Source organism: Maylandia zebra, linkage group LG1 (assembly GCF_041146795.1).
Source record: "Maylandia zebra isolate NMK-2024a linkage group LG1, Mzebra_GT3a, whole genome shotgun sequence".
NCBI lineage: Eukaryota > Metazoa > Chordata > Actinopteri > Cichliformes > Cichlidae > Maylandia > Maylandia zebra.
In genome coordinates, this window is record NC_135167.1 from 22,096,109 (window position 1) to 22,113,058 (window position 16,950).

Below are 16,950 nucleotides of genomic sequence, written 5' to 3' on the forward strand. Positions count from 1 at the left end.
ATGACAACAATACCAAACACTCTGCCAGTGCAGTGAAAGACAGAAAAACGACACCATGACACTGTCAGTCATGGATTGGCCTCCCCAGAGCGGGACCTCAGCATTATTGAAGCAGTGTGAGATCATTTTAACAGGAAACAGAACAAAACACTGCCAACATCCAAAGAAGAGCTTTGAGTGTCCTTCATGAAGCCTGACGAACTATTCCTGAAGACTACTTAAAGAAATTAAAAGAAAGCTGCCTGACAGAGTTCAGACTGTGTTGAGGACATCTTTCAAATAACCAGTTTAATAAACTGTAGCTTTGTTTGAACTATCCACATGAATGCTTGGCTATATTTTATTTCAGCAGCTGATACATAAAATATGATTTCATCGTTTTATCATGGACTTACAGTCATGAATGGATTATAAAATATATTTACACTATTTAAAGGTTTCAGGGTTAATAAAAAATAAATGTAGCACTTAGTAATCAGAAAGCAGTAAGCAGCATCTATGACACTAAAAAGGAAAAAAACAGATTAGAGTATATTGTGATTTAAATAAAAAACAAAAATCACCGCTGCTCACCGCTTGGTGGCGCTGGTGAGCTGTGAATGGGTCTTTTCCGCAGGACGGAGCTAATCTTTCAGCTGTGGAAGTAACGTTTATTATTATTATTATTTTTCCATGTATTGACGCGCCTTTAATGGTTTTTGCTTGGTTTCTTTGAAATATCTTTCATAAAATGCGTGAAGAAAACCACGCAGCACCTGAAAAACCGGTTTAATACAACATCTGCAGAGCTGGAGCCTTGCAGGATGCAGGTTGCTATCAATCCCTATGAACCGTGAGGTCCCAGCACAAGTTGAGAAATCTTGTTTGGATATGTTAGTGATCACAATTAATATGTATTCGTATCGGACTTTGTTTTGCATGGCAAACTCAGACCTGTGACATATTTTACTGATGATAATTGGAAGGTCTAACTCCTCGGAGCTCCCCTGTAGTGAAGCTTTACTTGCGTGATGAAGGACAGGACAAAGTCAATGTTAGATGCCCCGATGGAGCTGCTGGAGCTAAGGTTAATCCGCACTCACTTTAAGCCATGAAATCCAGACACACGTGGACTTAAAATGTCAGTTTCTTTCATTTATTTTAATGAACCAATTACACATCAGGAGGGGTAACAAATAACGGGCAGATTTTCTTTGTTATTACTAATATGTTTAGTCTTTATTGTTTCCTGATAGCGCAGGAGTCCTCCTCCCCTCCTTCACCATCAAGAGTAAAACACACTCCGTGTAGCCCGCCGCCATGTACACGCACAGAGTGGCACATCTCCAATACGCAGTGTGCATCTCCTGTCCTGGCTGTTAGATTTGCTGTCGTCTGTGAAAAGCACGGCTGGTGCCTCTCACACCGAAGAAGAGAAAAGCCGCTCGCTCAGACCTGAGAGGGGGGTGTTCAAAAAAGACCCAGAAAAAAAAAGAAACCCATCAACGTGGGCTCAAACGTTTAGGCGTTTTAGTGCGTTTAGGAGGAGTGTGGGTTCATTGTGTGTGTGTGTGTGTGTGTGTGTGTGTGTGTGTGTGTGTGTGTGTGTGTGTGTGTGTGTGTGTGTGTGTGTGTGTGTGTTTTTGTCCACGCGCGTCTTTATCCAGGCTTCAGCCCTCGCTTTTGAGTTGTTGGAGAGCCTGCAGAGGCGAGCATGACAGCCTGACAATGGTGCAAGGCTGGCTGACAGCACGATGAAGCGTTTGGGGCTTTTTTCCTCTCTTTGCGTCTTGACTTTTCAGGAATGGGCTCTTGTTGGAGCAGTCAGCGAGGAACTCCGGAGGTTTATTGTCCGTGTTTCGACTTGAAGACGTCCAGAACATCTGTGCGTATTTTGGTAAACATCCGGTGGCTCGTCCAGCCCGCTCTTTGCTCACCTTTCTCCTCCCATCAGCCGCAGAGCATCTCTAATTGGAGGGACTCCGAGCATCTTAAGTGATGGAGAAAATCTTCCACATCGGACTCTGACTTCGACTCACGCCGTTTGCCAGATCACTGCGGGCCAAATACGCGAGGCTTCTGTTTCTGATCGGATGTTGTTACCTTTATTTGCTACACCTGCATTTGTGTAACCCGGTTCGGTCGCATCGTTTCGTCACAATGCCGGTGAACGCGCTGCCCCGCGGCGGCAGCAGTGGCTTAGGCGGCCCGGGGTCTCTGAGCCCGGCGTCGCTGTCCCGCAGTCTGTCCCGGCTGAGGGAGTACCGTACCCGGACGAGGATCATGCTGGCTCTGGGAGTCTCTCAAATGGTCCTCGGGAGTCTCATCCTGGCTGTGAGCTTCGCGGCTCTGGCTCTCACCACATCACCCAGAGTCCGGCACTCCTGTCCGTTCTGGGCAGGCTTCTCAGTGAGTAAAACACTCGCACAATACACGCATTAGGAATCAGTCTGGATCTGAATTATCTTCAGGTGTTGCAGTCTAATTGGAGACGAACATCATCGGCTTTATTTTATTTTCCAAAGCATGTGGAGGAAATTGGCTATTTGGGGAACACTAAGTTGATTTTTTTGTAACATAAGGATTTTAGAGGGCTCTAGCTGGTTTGTCTCAAGGAGAGAGCTAAATCACTTGGCCATGACAGAAAGAAATTAGCTTCTAAATGAATTTTTGGAGGACAGAGCCAATCTTATGCAATTAGCTTTGAGGATACAGAGCCTCTGTGGTAACCAGTGATACCACACACACACACATAGAAAGATGAGGATATTTTAAAGCCTTCAGCACAGTAAGATACAGTAAGATACTTTGGGATAATCTTTTTTTTTCTTTCTGTGTGAAATTTTCATGCTGTTTTCTGTAAATATTCATGAACACACACTTCCTTGTTTTTTTTGTTTTTTTATCCTACCAGAGACCTCGAGCAGGGCTTGCTCCATTAATTATAGAGGCGGTGGGACACAGTACAAGGGTGAGGGGAGGTGTGCAGCATGAGGGCCATCTGCCTGTGTGTGTGTGTGTGTGTGTTTGAGAAATAGCATGCGTCAGAGCCTGTGTGTGGGAGTGTATGGGGAATAGTAAGCAACTGCAGGGATCAGAGTTCAAAGGTCAGCGCACTTTCTTGATCAGTGCCTTGGGCAACTTTTCTGCAGAACGTGTTACAGGTCTACCAGCCTGTTGTGGTGCACGTTGAAAATCTGAAACCTGCATCTTTTGTGCCTTGATTCAGCTGTGCATAAGTTTTCCAGCCCACGTGCCTCAAGTTTGCAGAAAAAAAACCAGTCCTTAAAATTTAATATAATGAAATAAATCATGAAAATGAGTCTAAGCAAAAGCAGATGAGAAACAAGTATTTCCGTCTTCAGGAAAACCACAAAACCTGCCTAGTAACCGATGGCTCCAAACTCGAGCATGTTCTCAAGAGTGCTTCACTGTTTGTCTTTTACACGAAAGTAGGTTTGCAATTAACATCAGTGAAAGCTGTAACATAATCTCAGGGGGAAATGAAATAAACGAATCACACAGAAGAAAGATTTTGCCTTTCTAATCCTAAGATATCCTTGTAAAATGTCCCAGTTAGCTACCTTGTGGCTTGAAATCAATCCTCTGTCAGGTCATTTCAGAGGAAGGATGGTGTGTAACGTTTGGAGAAAATGCTTTGGTTGAGAAAGGTGCTGGAAACAAATAGCTCACCAGCAGAAAGAGACCATCGGACACTGTGGCGCCAAAACCGGAGATAATGCGGTTGAGTTGAGCTGCCTATCTGGAGACAAATGATGGCAGTGATTTGCCCACAGGCAATGAGACACTGAAAGTCACTCTTTGAAATATCGAGAGCTATAAAATGCTCCGAATGACTAAAACATTTCCACAAGGCTTTTTTCTTTTCTTCTTTTTGGTCATGATAAATGTTGCAAAAAAGAAAGCAGTTTTTCAGCACACTGATGCCTCGCATCAAATTGGTCTTAAAGGAACATGTTGCAGCTATTTCAGCTTCAAAATCATTTTGATGTTTCAGTGATGTGTAATTTGTCACCTGATGCCTTTAACACCTGTTCCTGTGCTCGGTATCTTGGGTCAAGTGGGTATGATCTCCCAGAAGCGTGTAACACGTTAAGCCACAATGCCACACACTATGAACTATTAGTCCTCAGCTGGCTATAAGTTTTCATTGTTTCTTTGTTCTCTCTTGCTGGTTTGTCATAAATGAGACTCTCTGTTGTGTACATGTGCAGAGCAGCCTGTGTGTGGCTTTTTGCTAGAAGTACTTTTGATAAACTAAAGCTTTCTCTCATTTGTTTTTATGATAGCTTTTATATCAGATGTTTGGTTAAATTACATTTTACACCAGTCATTTCTGTGCAATATCCTATATTTCTCTACCTTGTGAGTCAACGTGGTTTCTTGGCTTCTGATGGAGCCTTTGCCACTTCCAGAGTGAAAACAGGTGCAGCAAAGCATCACTTTGTGCATAATAGGACTTGAAATGTCAAATTATAATATCAGCAAGAAAAATGAGCGAGTTCAATTTAAAGAAACTACATTTGCATTTTGCAAGGAGATGATGAATCTGCAGCGTCTTGATCGGGTAGAACAAGAAGCTTTTTGCAGCTCTGTTCTGTCAATTGACTCAATAATAAGATGTATTTGTACACAAAAGCCCACCATGTATAGTTTTAAAGACTTTGTAGAGCGAATCTGATTTTTGATACAGAACGTGTCTGTCTCCATCACTCGATGTGAGTGAATGTTGTTTTTGAGCAGCTAGCAGTCCTCATGGTGTGAAGACAAATATGTATCCCGGTCAAAGCGACTACACGAGCCTCGCCTGCTGCTGACACACGTCCCGGACGCCGGGGGTAAAATGATAACGCTGTGCTTCTTAACGGCAAGGTAATTTACTTAGTATTGAACCTTGAAGCCACTGAGCTAATGATGAAGGTGGCAACAAATAGTCAGCCTATGTACTTATATGTGTGTGTGTGTGTGCGTGTGTTTGTACTCTGGGAGTGTCTGCGTGCAGTAACTGTGGGACATCATTACAGATCTCTGTGTGATGACTTGTGTTGTGCGATCTCATCACGGTTGCATCGAGAAGAAAAGGCACAATCTTTACTTCCTACACAGGCCAATCAGTGCTCTGCTGAGGCCGCTCCTCCTCTTCCCACACACACACACACACACACACACACACACACACACACACACACACACACACACACACACACACACACTTGTTTTCATATCTTAGTGATGACATCTCATTGACATAATGCTTTCCCTACCTGCTTACCCTAACCATCAAAAATGAATGCCTAACACTTAGCCTAAATCTAACCATAACCTAATTGTAACTCTGACACTAAAACCACATTTTGAGTCTCAAAAGTGCCTTCAAACTCATGGAGACAGGCATTTTGTTCCCATAAGTGACTGTTGGTCCCCACAAGTATAATAGCATGCCAATTTTCTGTCCTCACAAAGATGTCTAAAGATGAAGACGCACACACAGAAACATTAACACGCTTATCCCACCTCAATGTTTTGCATACCTCCCTCAGACCCTCCTCTCACACACACACACACACACACACACACACACACACACACACACACACACACACACACACACACACACACACACACACACACACACTTGCCTGGTCTACAAAGATAAATCCTTCGAATATCTTGCACTTTCTCACAGCCAACCACAGCCCAACCAAAAAGAGGACTCTCGGCCGCAGCGTCGAGCACCGCAGGCTCTGCGCGAGGCCAGAAATCCCAGCGCGTTTACCTGTTGGCTGCGACTCACACCACCCTGCCAGGTTTGGTTAATGAATGAGACGACATGGCCGAGCGAGCCAGAGAGCGAGCCGCAGCTGTCAGCAGCTGAGATGCAGAACAAATTCCCGTCCATCTCGCATCTCCTCGAGTTAAACCTGGAACTTATCCAAGCACCCGGACACATAATACACAAACACAAACTGCTTGTCTCTTTTTTTTTTTTCAAGAAGAAAGGCAGTTACGTGAATATTGAAATCCATCACGGCGAGTTATTGCAGGCATCGTTTACAAATTCAGACTCTCTCGGTCTGAATATTCCTTCTCCTCATCTCTTGAGCTCTGGAAACGGATTTTACTCCTTTTATTTTCCCCTCCCCCGCTTTCCTGGTTGTGTTAAAGGAGAGGGATGTTGCTTCTGTGTACAGCTAGAGCCTTTTTAAAAGTAACAGTCCAACATACCAGATCTACAGACTGGGCCTTAACAAAGGCAGCTTTAAATGGTATTCTTGGTGTTTGTTGTGCGGCAGCTCTTTCTGCTGCATTTTCAGCACCGACCGTCAGCAAATTCTGCGCTAATCTGCTCAAGTGTGTTAATGTGTGGCACTGTTTGTTGAGTGTTCTTGTTGTGTTGCAGGCACTTTCTTTCTTTGTACGTGTGGAAAGAGAAAGCCCATGTTGAATGAAATATGGCAACACAAAAGTTGTCCTGTCTTTCTTTCTCTTTCGTTCTCTGAGGTGTGTTTTATATCCCCGTGTTGGTGTTGTTCCCAGATTATCTGTATGTTGGTCCAGGTCTAACATTGCAAGTGACCAATCACATTTTTATGATGCCATAGTTTTGGGACGTGGATAAAAACCTGAGGAAACGATCCAACAAAAGAGGGCGATTAGAGTTGGGTTTGGGGATTAGGATGTAATTGTGGTTAGGGTTATGGGGCTGTTGTTAAAGTTATACCTATAGCTTTGGGGTTAGGGTTAGTGTTTGGCGTGTAGTGTGATGGTATTTCTGCATCTCAAAACTATTACATGACAACAATGAGATTTGCCACCTGAAATTTTGAATCTGGACCAGCTTTAGTTGTGGTGGTCCAGAAACAACACCAACACAGGTTTGTGTGTTCTCTAACTTGTATTGCATAGAGGATAGTTCCTTGTCCTGTGAAATATCCCTAAGCTTAATAAAGTATGGTGGCAAACAGTCAAATAAACAGGAGAGTATGTCTGTGAGTTATTTTTTATTCTTTCGGCATTTAGCTCAAAGCATAACTGTGTCTAAGTACACCTACTATACATCTGTAGTATAGCTGTAGGCTCCAATTAGTATTCACTTGAGACTCAAGCAGTGAGTCAGTCCCAGTAGATTCCCATATTAAAATACCCAGTTTTAACTGGTAGGTGGGTGGTAGCATCAAGCGGCATCCTCCAGTGGCTACTTGAAGCTGGCTCTAAAAGTGGGTCAGTTGAAGTTTTGCAGACACATGACCACTAACCATTTGAGGTTAACTTATTCACCATTTTGGATGTGTGACAATCCCAATGACAATGTAGGATCAAATGAATGAGGTCCCAATCACACATGCCTAGAAACTGGTCTGCAACCATCTTACAACCATTATTTGCAAAGGAAAAATAAGTTCATGAGAGGTTTCTGGAAGTTGATAGCATTCGCTGGGAAACTTAAGAGCTACACGCCGGCTTACAGACTAATCAGAAGCTGTGATGTGTGCCACAAACTGGAAATGGATAAGGTTCATTTTCAAGGCAATGTTGTAGACAACTTGTTTCATAAGTCAAAACTTCTGCATTTCCAGTGTGTGTGGCATTTGTTTCAAGTTTTTCTACTGCTGGTGTAGTAGAGAGCAAGTATTTGCAAAAAAATATGAAAAACTACTGACAACCGTGCCAGCAACCAGAGCAGAGGAGGTTTTTGGTCCAGCACCTTCTTTGCAACTGATTCATCCAGAGGCAGCCAGTCATCTACGGAAAACCACTGTCAACCAGCTGGGGAATCTAAATTTTTTTCCCTAGCAACCAGTGGTTGCATCGTGTTAAATATGGCAGAAAACTCTGGAGAAATATGTGTGTGGCAACATGTGATAAACCAGTCATCATAGATACCAATGTTCATTAAATGGCAAATGTTTGGAGCGTAGTACACAAAACCACAGATGGTTTCACCCTTTCATAACAGCTATAGTGGGATTGATAGGCTTAGGGCCTGCCATGATTGACAGGTGTGCCGACACAGGGAGCTGTTGCAGATAGCTTGTTTGCCCAGGTTCACTTCGACTAATTGGAGTCAATGAGCTGAACCCTGTCCAGCCTGTTTGTGCTGTCTGGAGCATTTTGAATGGAGTGATCTGACTAATAGTGTGGCTCAGTTTGTGCTACACACCATCCAGGAAGTGAAGTACTTCTGTTACTGAGCACATATGCTACTTAAGCTAGCAAACTTGCTAACCAAGCTCGCTAGCCTTAGCTTATAAATTCAGCCGGCACTTCAACCTCTCATCTGGATGTAGTACTTTGTTCTTCCAAAAAAACAAAAGACGTGGATAATACATAAACTCTACTGTGAAATGCTCAAAAGCTGTGACAGGAGCTTCAGAGCATGGGTTTCATTAGCCAAGGACCTCTTGTAGCTTCTTTGGTCTATATAGCACATCTGTCTGAGCACTTCCATGGCCAAAATGCTTTCACTTCATCGAAAAGAGACATCTTCAATGCAGAGTATGATTCAAATATACTTTAATTTGGAAACAGACAGACTAGTGTATATATATATAATAGAGTACTTCTATACCTTTACTTGGAAATAATATTATTTGAATGGTTTTTGATCGAGACATATTTAATCATAATCGGCTGTAGCTGTCTATGGTTTGTTTCTTATGAAGGAGACCAGTGGGTTCTAGTAGTAAATGAAGGCAAATGTGCAAAAATTGTTTTGATTTCTTCACTTATTTCTTTTCTTTTTCTTTTTTTTACTACACACAAGTGTGAATCAACATCAATTAAGTGGCGTTTTAAGCTTAAGCAGTATCCTGGCAACAGGTTTCATGACACAAACACACGTGCACAAACACAAACACAGGTCTGTAGTATTGTTGCTGTGGAAATCGTGATGATTTTGACAAAAAGCCTTTCTGTCTGATGCAAACTCATGGCTGTTGTCAGGAATACTGATGACATATTTAATAATGCTTTGCTTTTGGCTCATGACTCATATCATGAAAGCAGACAGAGAAGAGAAGTATAAATGTTACACTCAGTAAGCCTTTCTCTGCCTTTAAAGTGAATATCAGTACTTTCACCTCAGTGTCAAGTGAGTCTGGTGCGTTTCTAAGGTTTCTTTGTGCGTGTGTTTAGAAAAGGGTTTGCATGAGTCATAGTTTCAGGTCCAATAAAACTCCAAAATATATAAATCGGCACGTGAATAGCTCACACTTACATGAGTGATTGGTCTTTAGAATTTGTGAATGGGCGTGTAACTACAGTCAGGCGTTTTTCAGCAAAGTAACTTACGTCCTATTGGTGCTACTCTTTGCACTTTGCCTTTCATCAGAGTAACTTCCTTCTTGTTTGAATCTGTGTTTTGGGTGCTACTAAATATGAATATAAAATGGAATATTTTTGTTCAGCACTATAAAGAGAAGATTTGTTTTCTGTTATTTAGTTGCTTTTTTGTGCATCAACTGCTTCCCCAATCAAGTTTTGTGTCACGATACACAATGATGCCTGATTCACATTCCCTGGATTCATCAGCGTACAGGGAGATATTAATGCGTCACTTCACTCAGTGTAGTAAAACACATTTTCCCACTTTAAAAATAAAAAATAAAATGTACATATTTGAAATACTCATCTCTAGCAGTTTTATTTGCGATGGTTTGAACTCAGATGTTTTTGGAGCGTCTCCAGGAATTGTGTAAATGGAGTAAAAGAGGACTGTGATCCTGCAATTTTCAGTGCCGCAAATGAGATAGTCACAGAAAAAGAGGACACAACCGCAGGGCACCAAACACAAGCAAAATCTCAGACTGCAGTCATAAACAGGCAGTTGGACAGGAGAAGCCAAGGATAGCAGGTAAGCGGCATAAAACGGATGAAAACTTAACACTAGGATGATGATCGGAAACCAGAAAGTAGGAAATAAGAAGAAATTACAGGAAAACATTATTCCTGGGAGTTCAAAGACAGTCTGATAAGAGGAAAGTAAACAACAGGTGGTATACGTAGCAGAATGACTGATTGGATAATTAGCAGCAGCTGGTGTATAAAACTGGAGGGACCCTGAACAAAGACCAGAAGTAAAACTACCTGAAATGTGAGGAGCTGAGCGATTTCAAAGTAAAACTGGAACTAGTAAAACACAACCTCCAAACTTTAAAAAATGAATTACATTCTGGATGAAATGACTCTTAAAAGGATCACAGGTTGTAGAGCAGGTTTACAGATAATTTGCCTAAACCCACTCAAAGTCTTTTTTTCTCTTTCTCTGATACTTAGGGCTGTGATCAGAAGTTTTCGTAATTTGGGGTTTTTAAGATTTCTTTGTGTAATTTTGAATGATTTTACAGGAGAGGTGGGAATCACCAGACACCCCAGGATACGATATTATTGTGGTTTTTAAAATTTTGTGTTGAGTGCCGAATATTTGTGCTAATTTATCACCTTTTTCAACTGCAAATTATGTCCTCAAAGTTAAACTGTCAATATCTGTTTTATCTAATAAGATAAAGGTATCTCACTTCAGCAAGCATGCCGGCACTGTTGCTAAAACCTGCGATAAATGTTGTCATAAGACAGAGTCAGTCTGCTATCAGTCTGCAATTTAATGGGGTCAAGTTGGCAATTACATGCAATCTGTTTCTAATAAGACAGCAATTAACTGTGACAAATTGTTGAAAATCACATATCAGTTGCTGTCTGCATAGACAGAAGTCACATTTAACTATTACATTTGTGCTCAGCAGCCTTCCTATTCCATAAAAATCTAACCAGAATACAAACAGCCAGTTGGGTTGAGACCCCTCGAGTTGTGCTCATTGACAAAGACTCATTCAGAATGATGGCAACATGTTGGAAATCTGTCTGCATGTATAAATTAGACAGAAATGATCCAAAAAATCTCTGAGAGCTGCCATTTAGTCGCCAAAAGTTGCAGCTGGTTGCAGACTTATAAAAATTAGATGCAATCTCTAGGCAACCGATTAAAAAACAACAACATTTATTTGATTTTAGATAAAAGGAAATTCCTTTGCTAGCTTTGCTCATGTGACTGATCCATTAGCTTGCTCTGATTTAGGAGGTAACGTTGTCAAGCTAAATTTGTCCAGTGTTGGACGGTTTTTCAGAAATACTATGCTTGATCACTCCCCCCCCCCTATTGTACAGCACTGTACAGTGATTTAAATGACTAAAAAACAAGAACTGAGTCCTTTTATTTTTATTTTAGATTTCATTTTGGATTTTTTCCAATACGTAGTCAAAAGTATCCATACCGGCTCAAATATATACAGACAATCACACAATCAGTGTATGCATTGTATAATAGTGCGTTGAGTTGACCATAAAGCTCTGTTTTGCTGTTCTCATGCAGCCATTAGTTCCAGCCTGTCGACAGACAACGTGGCTACTCATGCACACGTTTGATTGATTGAATTGTATTTTCAATCGCAATTTCATCTTCCAGCAACTGGGAAATCAAATTCATTAAGATTTTAAAATAAATGTCTCAATGTTTTATTCATTGCTTTTTAAAAAAAAAAAAAAAGATACTGTGATCTCAGTATTTTTTATTTTTTTATATATTATTTGCAGGGTCTGAGTTGCTCCTAGCTCCTCAGCCACTCCACTCATCGTGTCAGCTCAGATTAAATGGAGGCTGTGGTCAGCACACATGCTCTGACTCAGACCAGACCACTCGTGGCTGATCCGCCTCGTCTTAAATCTCATATTGATCAGCTAACAAGATGGGCCCTGATCAATCATATGATTTGTGCTTACTTTCATTTTCACTCTGGCTGTCGGTGGTTTTCTAACATCTCTGCGGTGATCTCACTCGCGTGTTTAATGCATGCGTGTGGTGTGATGATGTCATGTAGTTTTACAGTCCATCCCGAGGTGTTGCTGAACCGCTGTAATTCACTTTCCTTCCAGACTTTTCCATATTAAGTAAGTAGGCACTCAGCCTCGTGCTACTTATTACTCTGAGGACCCTCCAGTGCCTTCTCCCCCCTACTCCAGTGCTACCAGTGAGCACCATAATGGTGAAGAGAACAGTGTGTCCTTGCCACCATTTCACACACACACACACACACACACACACACACACACACACACACACACACACACTGTAATATTTCAAGTTGTCAGCTTCATCTAATTCCTTTGCGGTTACTCGCCCGGGCGCGTCCGTGCTTTCTGCCTCACCTCGCTCCTCCATTAGCTCGCATCGCTGATATTTTTGGGTTTCTCTGTTTTCAGCACCATGAACAGGACGATCTGAGCTTCTTCAGGTCTCTTTGTTACATGTTGTCCCAAAAAAAGCACACAATTAACCAAGCTGGAAAAAACTGGCATGGTCCTACGCCTGGCTGACAAAGCAGTCATCTGTGAAGTGGAAAGAAAAAAAAGATAAATGTTGGGGTTGTATTTCAGTGGGAGATCTGACAGTATTAATTGTATCCACTGCGGCCTCTTGTTGTGTTCTTTGAGGAGACTAGATCAAGGGAATTTTCTTTACAACATTTTGAACAAATAGTCTCCAACAAAGCCTGTGCCAAAATGATTGACAGCATTGATTAATCCAAAAAAAAAAAACTCAAAACAAAAACAAAACAAAAAAAACACCCACCACCATAGTCCTTTGCTGCTGGGAGATAAAATGTGGTTCAATAAATTAATTAAAAAGCAAATCATGGTATTGGCTTGTCAGATTGGTGCAACCATACACACCAGTTTGAACATTGTAGGTCTGATACGCTGTAAAACTTAAGAAAGACGACCGAAATTGTGAAATTCGCTCTGACTAAGAGGCTCAATCCAAAAAAAAATACGATATCAACTGTAACTGTAACCTGTAACCTGGGAACCTCACATGTTTTTAAACCATGTGAGCCAAAGAGTACTTTTCTTTCTGTCTACACGTCCCGTATCTCATGATCTCATCACTTCCCGAACCAACACGTGCACGCCAACACAGCGCGGGCTTTTCATGCTATTTTGGTCCTGTACAGTATGCGTCACGTTTTCAGAGGTGTTGAATCAAATGGTGATATAAACGTGTTTCATAATTTTATCACTAATCAAAAATGAAGCTTGAGGGCTATTAGGAACATTTGTTGGGATATTCCTGCAGCTTTGCAGCATTTCAGATTTAGTTACACAGAAAAATATTTGGAGGTGCCGGCCTGCCCAAATTTAATTTATTTATTAATTTTTTTGTATTTTGTTAAACAAGTTTTAATGGAATGCCCAGCGATGTACTGGTAATCTGTCCATGGTGTACCCACGCTCCTGAGTTCACACAGAGGGAGCGCCTATCCTGCCTCCTCGCACTGTCTGCTCAGGCAGCTCTCTCAGGTAAACCAAGCAGTGAGATTGCTTCTGACACTGACTGTCTCCTGCATTGTGCTACATGTGGGAGAGGACAACTCTGGACATGTCCCAATGTGATTCTTCAAGAAGACTCCAAAATACAGGTGAAAACTGCCTCACATTTAGAAGGAAGTGTGATGATGCATTAGCCCTATGACAGACTGTTGACCTGTCATACTAAGGCTACTAGTGAATGAAAACTGGGATATGCTGTAGGACCCCGTGTCCTACATCATATGGATGGATGGATGGTGTGGAGACATGAATCCAAGTCCACTGAGAAAAGTCCTCACAGGGAAAAAAGAATGATCTTCTACCCATTTAGTGTCTTGAAATATTATTTTCAGAGAGGGAGAGGATGTAGATTTCTTTTAAGAATATTTAACAAGTCAATTAAAAGTTAAGACTTTCTGTGAAAAACATATTATCATAACTGGAGGGGATCCTTAAATTCCTCACATTGATTAAACACATATCTTTACTCGCACATTTTATCTCTGCATACAGTCTTTTATATTCAAAGACAATTTTATGCACACCCAAATACAAAAAACCCAGCAAAAAGCCCACATTATGCATGGCTTTGATCTCCGAAGAGTGGAGCTTGTTGACGTGCGATGAAAGCTGTAGGTTTTCCCTTCTTTTGGATGTTTTCAGACCCGAGCTGACCCCTATAAATATGTCCAGGAGGACAGAGAGAAGAGAAAGCGGGTTCACGTGTTTAGGGAAATAGTTTCATGTGTGGAATGCTTGATGTATTTCTGTGTGCAGAGATCACAGATTCCCTTCATAAATCCTCCGTTTTCTCTCCTCCTCTGGCTCTTGTTTTGCGGTGTGGCTGGGCGTTAGTCTGACCCACAGCCTGGGACGTGTCAGACAGAATGCTTGATGCTGCACTTCTTTACAAACAGCTCTGACCCGGCCGCCAGCAGGTCTGCCTGCAGACTGTGGAGTAGAAAAGGCCAGCAGGGTTGAACTGAGCTGAGAGGAGAGAGGGAGGCTGAAAATGACCAGAGGCAAATGTCTAACGTGATACTTTTTTATTCTGTTGTCGGTTTAGAAGATGGAGGTGTCACACTAAGAGAAACACTCGCAGGTGGTTCAACTATTCGACACCGGGGCTTACGTTTTATCTTGCAAGGAGGGGCTTCATGAAGCAGACCTGTGCTTTATATCGTCTGAAAGGCTAGTTTTCAGTGGAGAGACGTTTACTACTTTCTTGTGGCTGCGACCTGAGAAAAGATGTTTACTGAGGTTTCTTTTTTTATTAAAACTAAAACAAAAAAAAAGCTTTTTCCGTCGGCATGCTGCAACAAGCCATGAATAGCATGGGGGTCTAATAACAGACAGCCAGCCAGACATATGGAGCTTTGTTGATGTGTTTGACTTTTATCCCCTACCTGCAATTGAACTGTATCTTCTTCCTGGTGTAACAAAGCTGCCTGCCGACCCTCCCTGCTGCTTTCTATAGCTGATCACTGGAAAAGCCTGCTGACTGCAGTCTCTCTTTGTTCTATGATTAGCAACTAGTGTTGTTTGGGATGGTGCTTTTATGTGTGCACACATGTGGGAGGGGAGGTTACAGGTGTGTGACTATGCCCCTCTTTGTATCTGTCTGTACAAGGCTGGAGTAGGACTAAGAGATCTAGCTTGTGCACCTTTATCTGGTTTGAATGTTGTCTAGAGTGTGTGTGCACACAGGCTAAGCAACAAAGTGGGTTTATCATAGCTACAGGCGGCGCATACTCCTCTATAACTGAAAGCAGGGGAAGAAGAGCGAGCGCGAAACATTTCTTTGCTCTGAAGTATTTATTCTTTTATCTTATTCTCTTTTCGTCTCCCACTCCCACAAAAAGTAGCCGGCCTCTCTGCTGAAAGCGGTTTCAAGAGGTTAATCAGACTGTACGAAAGGTCATTCGAGAGCCCCAGGACAGCCTAAGAGGCATTTCCGTTATAACACAGCAGCATAACAATGTAACTCATTCCAAGAGCAGAAAACTTCTTTCATAGTCACAGTGATATTGTGGAAGGCATATATTTATAAGCAAAAGGAAATAAAAAATCCAGATTTGCACAATAATCCTGCTCCGTAACCTTTAACACAGTTTGCTCCATATGTAGTATTTCCAAAAGATGCTGATGCTGTTTATTAATTGTTAGGTTTGGAATATTTTTGGTTGCAGTTCCTTGGAAGAACAATCCCAAGAACTCCAATCACTTCCATGTCTACATGTGTATAAAATCAAACACCTAGCCATGCAGACTGCTCTCAGGAGCTAAGTGAAATTCCTCGGTACTAAATCCAAGGAGCTTGGAAAGAAAAGTGACTGGACTTGTTTAGGTTTTCTGAAGACGTTTCGCTTCTCGGTTGAGAGGTGAAACTTCTTCTGTTCTAAGACTGAATGGTGGAGAGTCCCGGGTATTTAAACCCGGGGATGTGGGAGTTGTCCCTTAAAAGGGTAATTTGAGCCATTATTGATCATGTGCCTCATCACATGAGCCAAGCTGTGAAAAAAGGTTTCGGTCATTATCAGCAGAGGTTTCAGGTAAAACCATTGTGAGACCTTGCCTCACCCTATCATGTGACTTATTAAGAACAACTGATGGAGGATGTGAGTGGTCGTTAAGGCGCCTGGAATGGGATCTCCAAACTGGAGTGTAGGTGGCAGACAGTTGGTGTCGTAAGCTTCCCCCTCTGTTCAAGGATGGTCGCAGATGGCTTCTTTCACTCGTCTTTCAAACCATCTGTCTTCTATGTCCAAAATGTGAACACTGGCATCCTTGAAAGAGTGACCTTTGTCCTTTAGTTGTAGATGTACTGCTGAGTCTTATCCTGTCCAGAAACTTAAAGAAGTCCAGTTGTTTTTTCCCCCAAGCTCTTTAGATTACTATGACCTGCATGACTGAGAACCTACACAGACATCTCGCTACTAAATATTCCACAGCCGGTTGTTCGTGGTATTATAACAAAGGGAAGTGATTGGGAACAACAGCAATTCAGCCATGAAGTGGTAGAGGATGTAAAATCAGAGATACTGAGGCACATAGTAATCAGTGGTCACTAACTTTCTCCAGAGTCAATCACCTTCAAACTTCAAGTCTTAATGCTTTAGCACACCAAGACATTTCTGACAAATTCATTCTCCCAACTTTGTGGGAACAGTTTGGGGTTGGCCCCTTCCTCTTCCGACGTGACAGCGCACCAGTGTATAAAGCGAGGTCCATAAGGACATGGATGAGAGAGTTTGGTGTGGAAGAACTGAACTGAGTGGAAGAATTGAGTCCTGACCTCAATCTGATGGAAAACCTTTGGGATGAATTAGAGCACAGACTGCAGAAACTGCAAAGTCTTAGTGCCATACTTGAAGTGTAAAGTTAAAAAAGGTTTTATAGTCGGTAGTGGGTGGATATCATAGATATCAGAAAAGCCATTGTGCAGTGTTTTTCAAAATTTAGGGGAGCTGCAGTTGGATAATAAATATCTGTTAAAATTGGGCCATATTTCCTTATTTTCTGTCATATGTACTGTTACGGTGTTGGATTCTCACATTAAACGTGGCTGAAGTTTCCAATAATGAGGTC

At 41.9% G+C, this 16,950-nt stretch overlaps 1 protein-coding gene across 2 annotated transcripts in view; it reads left to right on the forward strand.

The window, feature by feature from the left end:
• The first annotated feature begins 1,338 nt into the window (after nt 1-1,338).
• fam189a1 (family with sequence similarity 189 member A1) overlaps nt 1,339-16,950 on the forward strand; it is a 112,646-nt gene continuing 97,034 nt past the window's right edge. For both annotated transcript variants that reach the window (XM_076883338.1, XM_076883339.1), the window contains exon 1: nt 1,339-2,388. In XM_076883338.1, the coding sequence (XP_076739453.1) occupies nt 2,140-2,388 (249 nt within the window). In that variant the 5' untranslated portion in view covers nt 1,339-2,139. The remainder of the gene's footprint in view (nt 2,389-16,950) is intronic.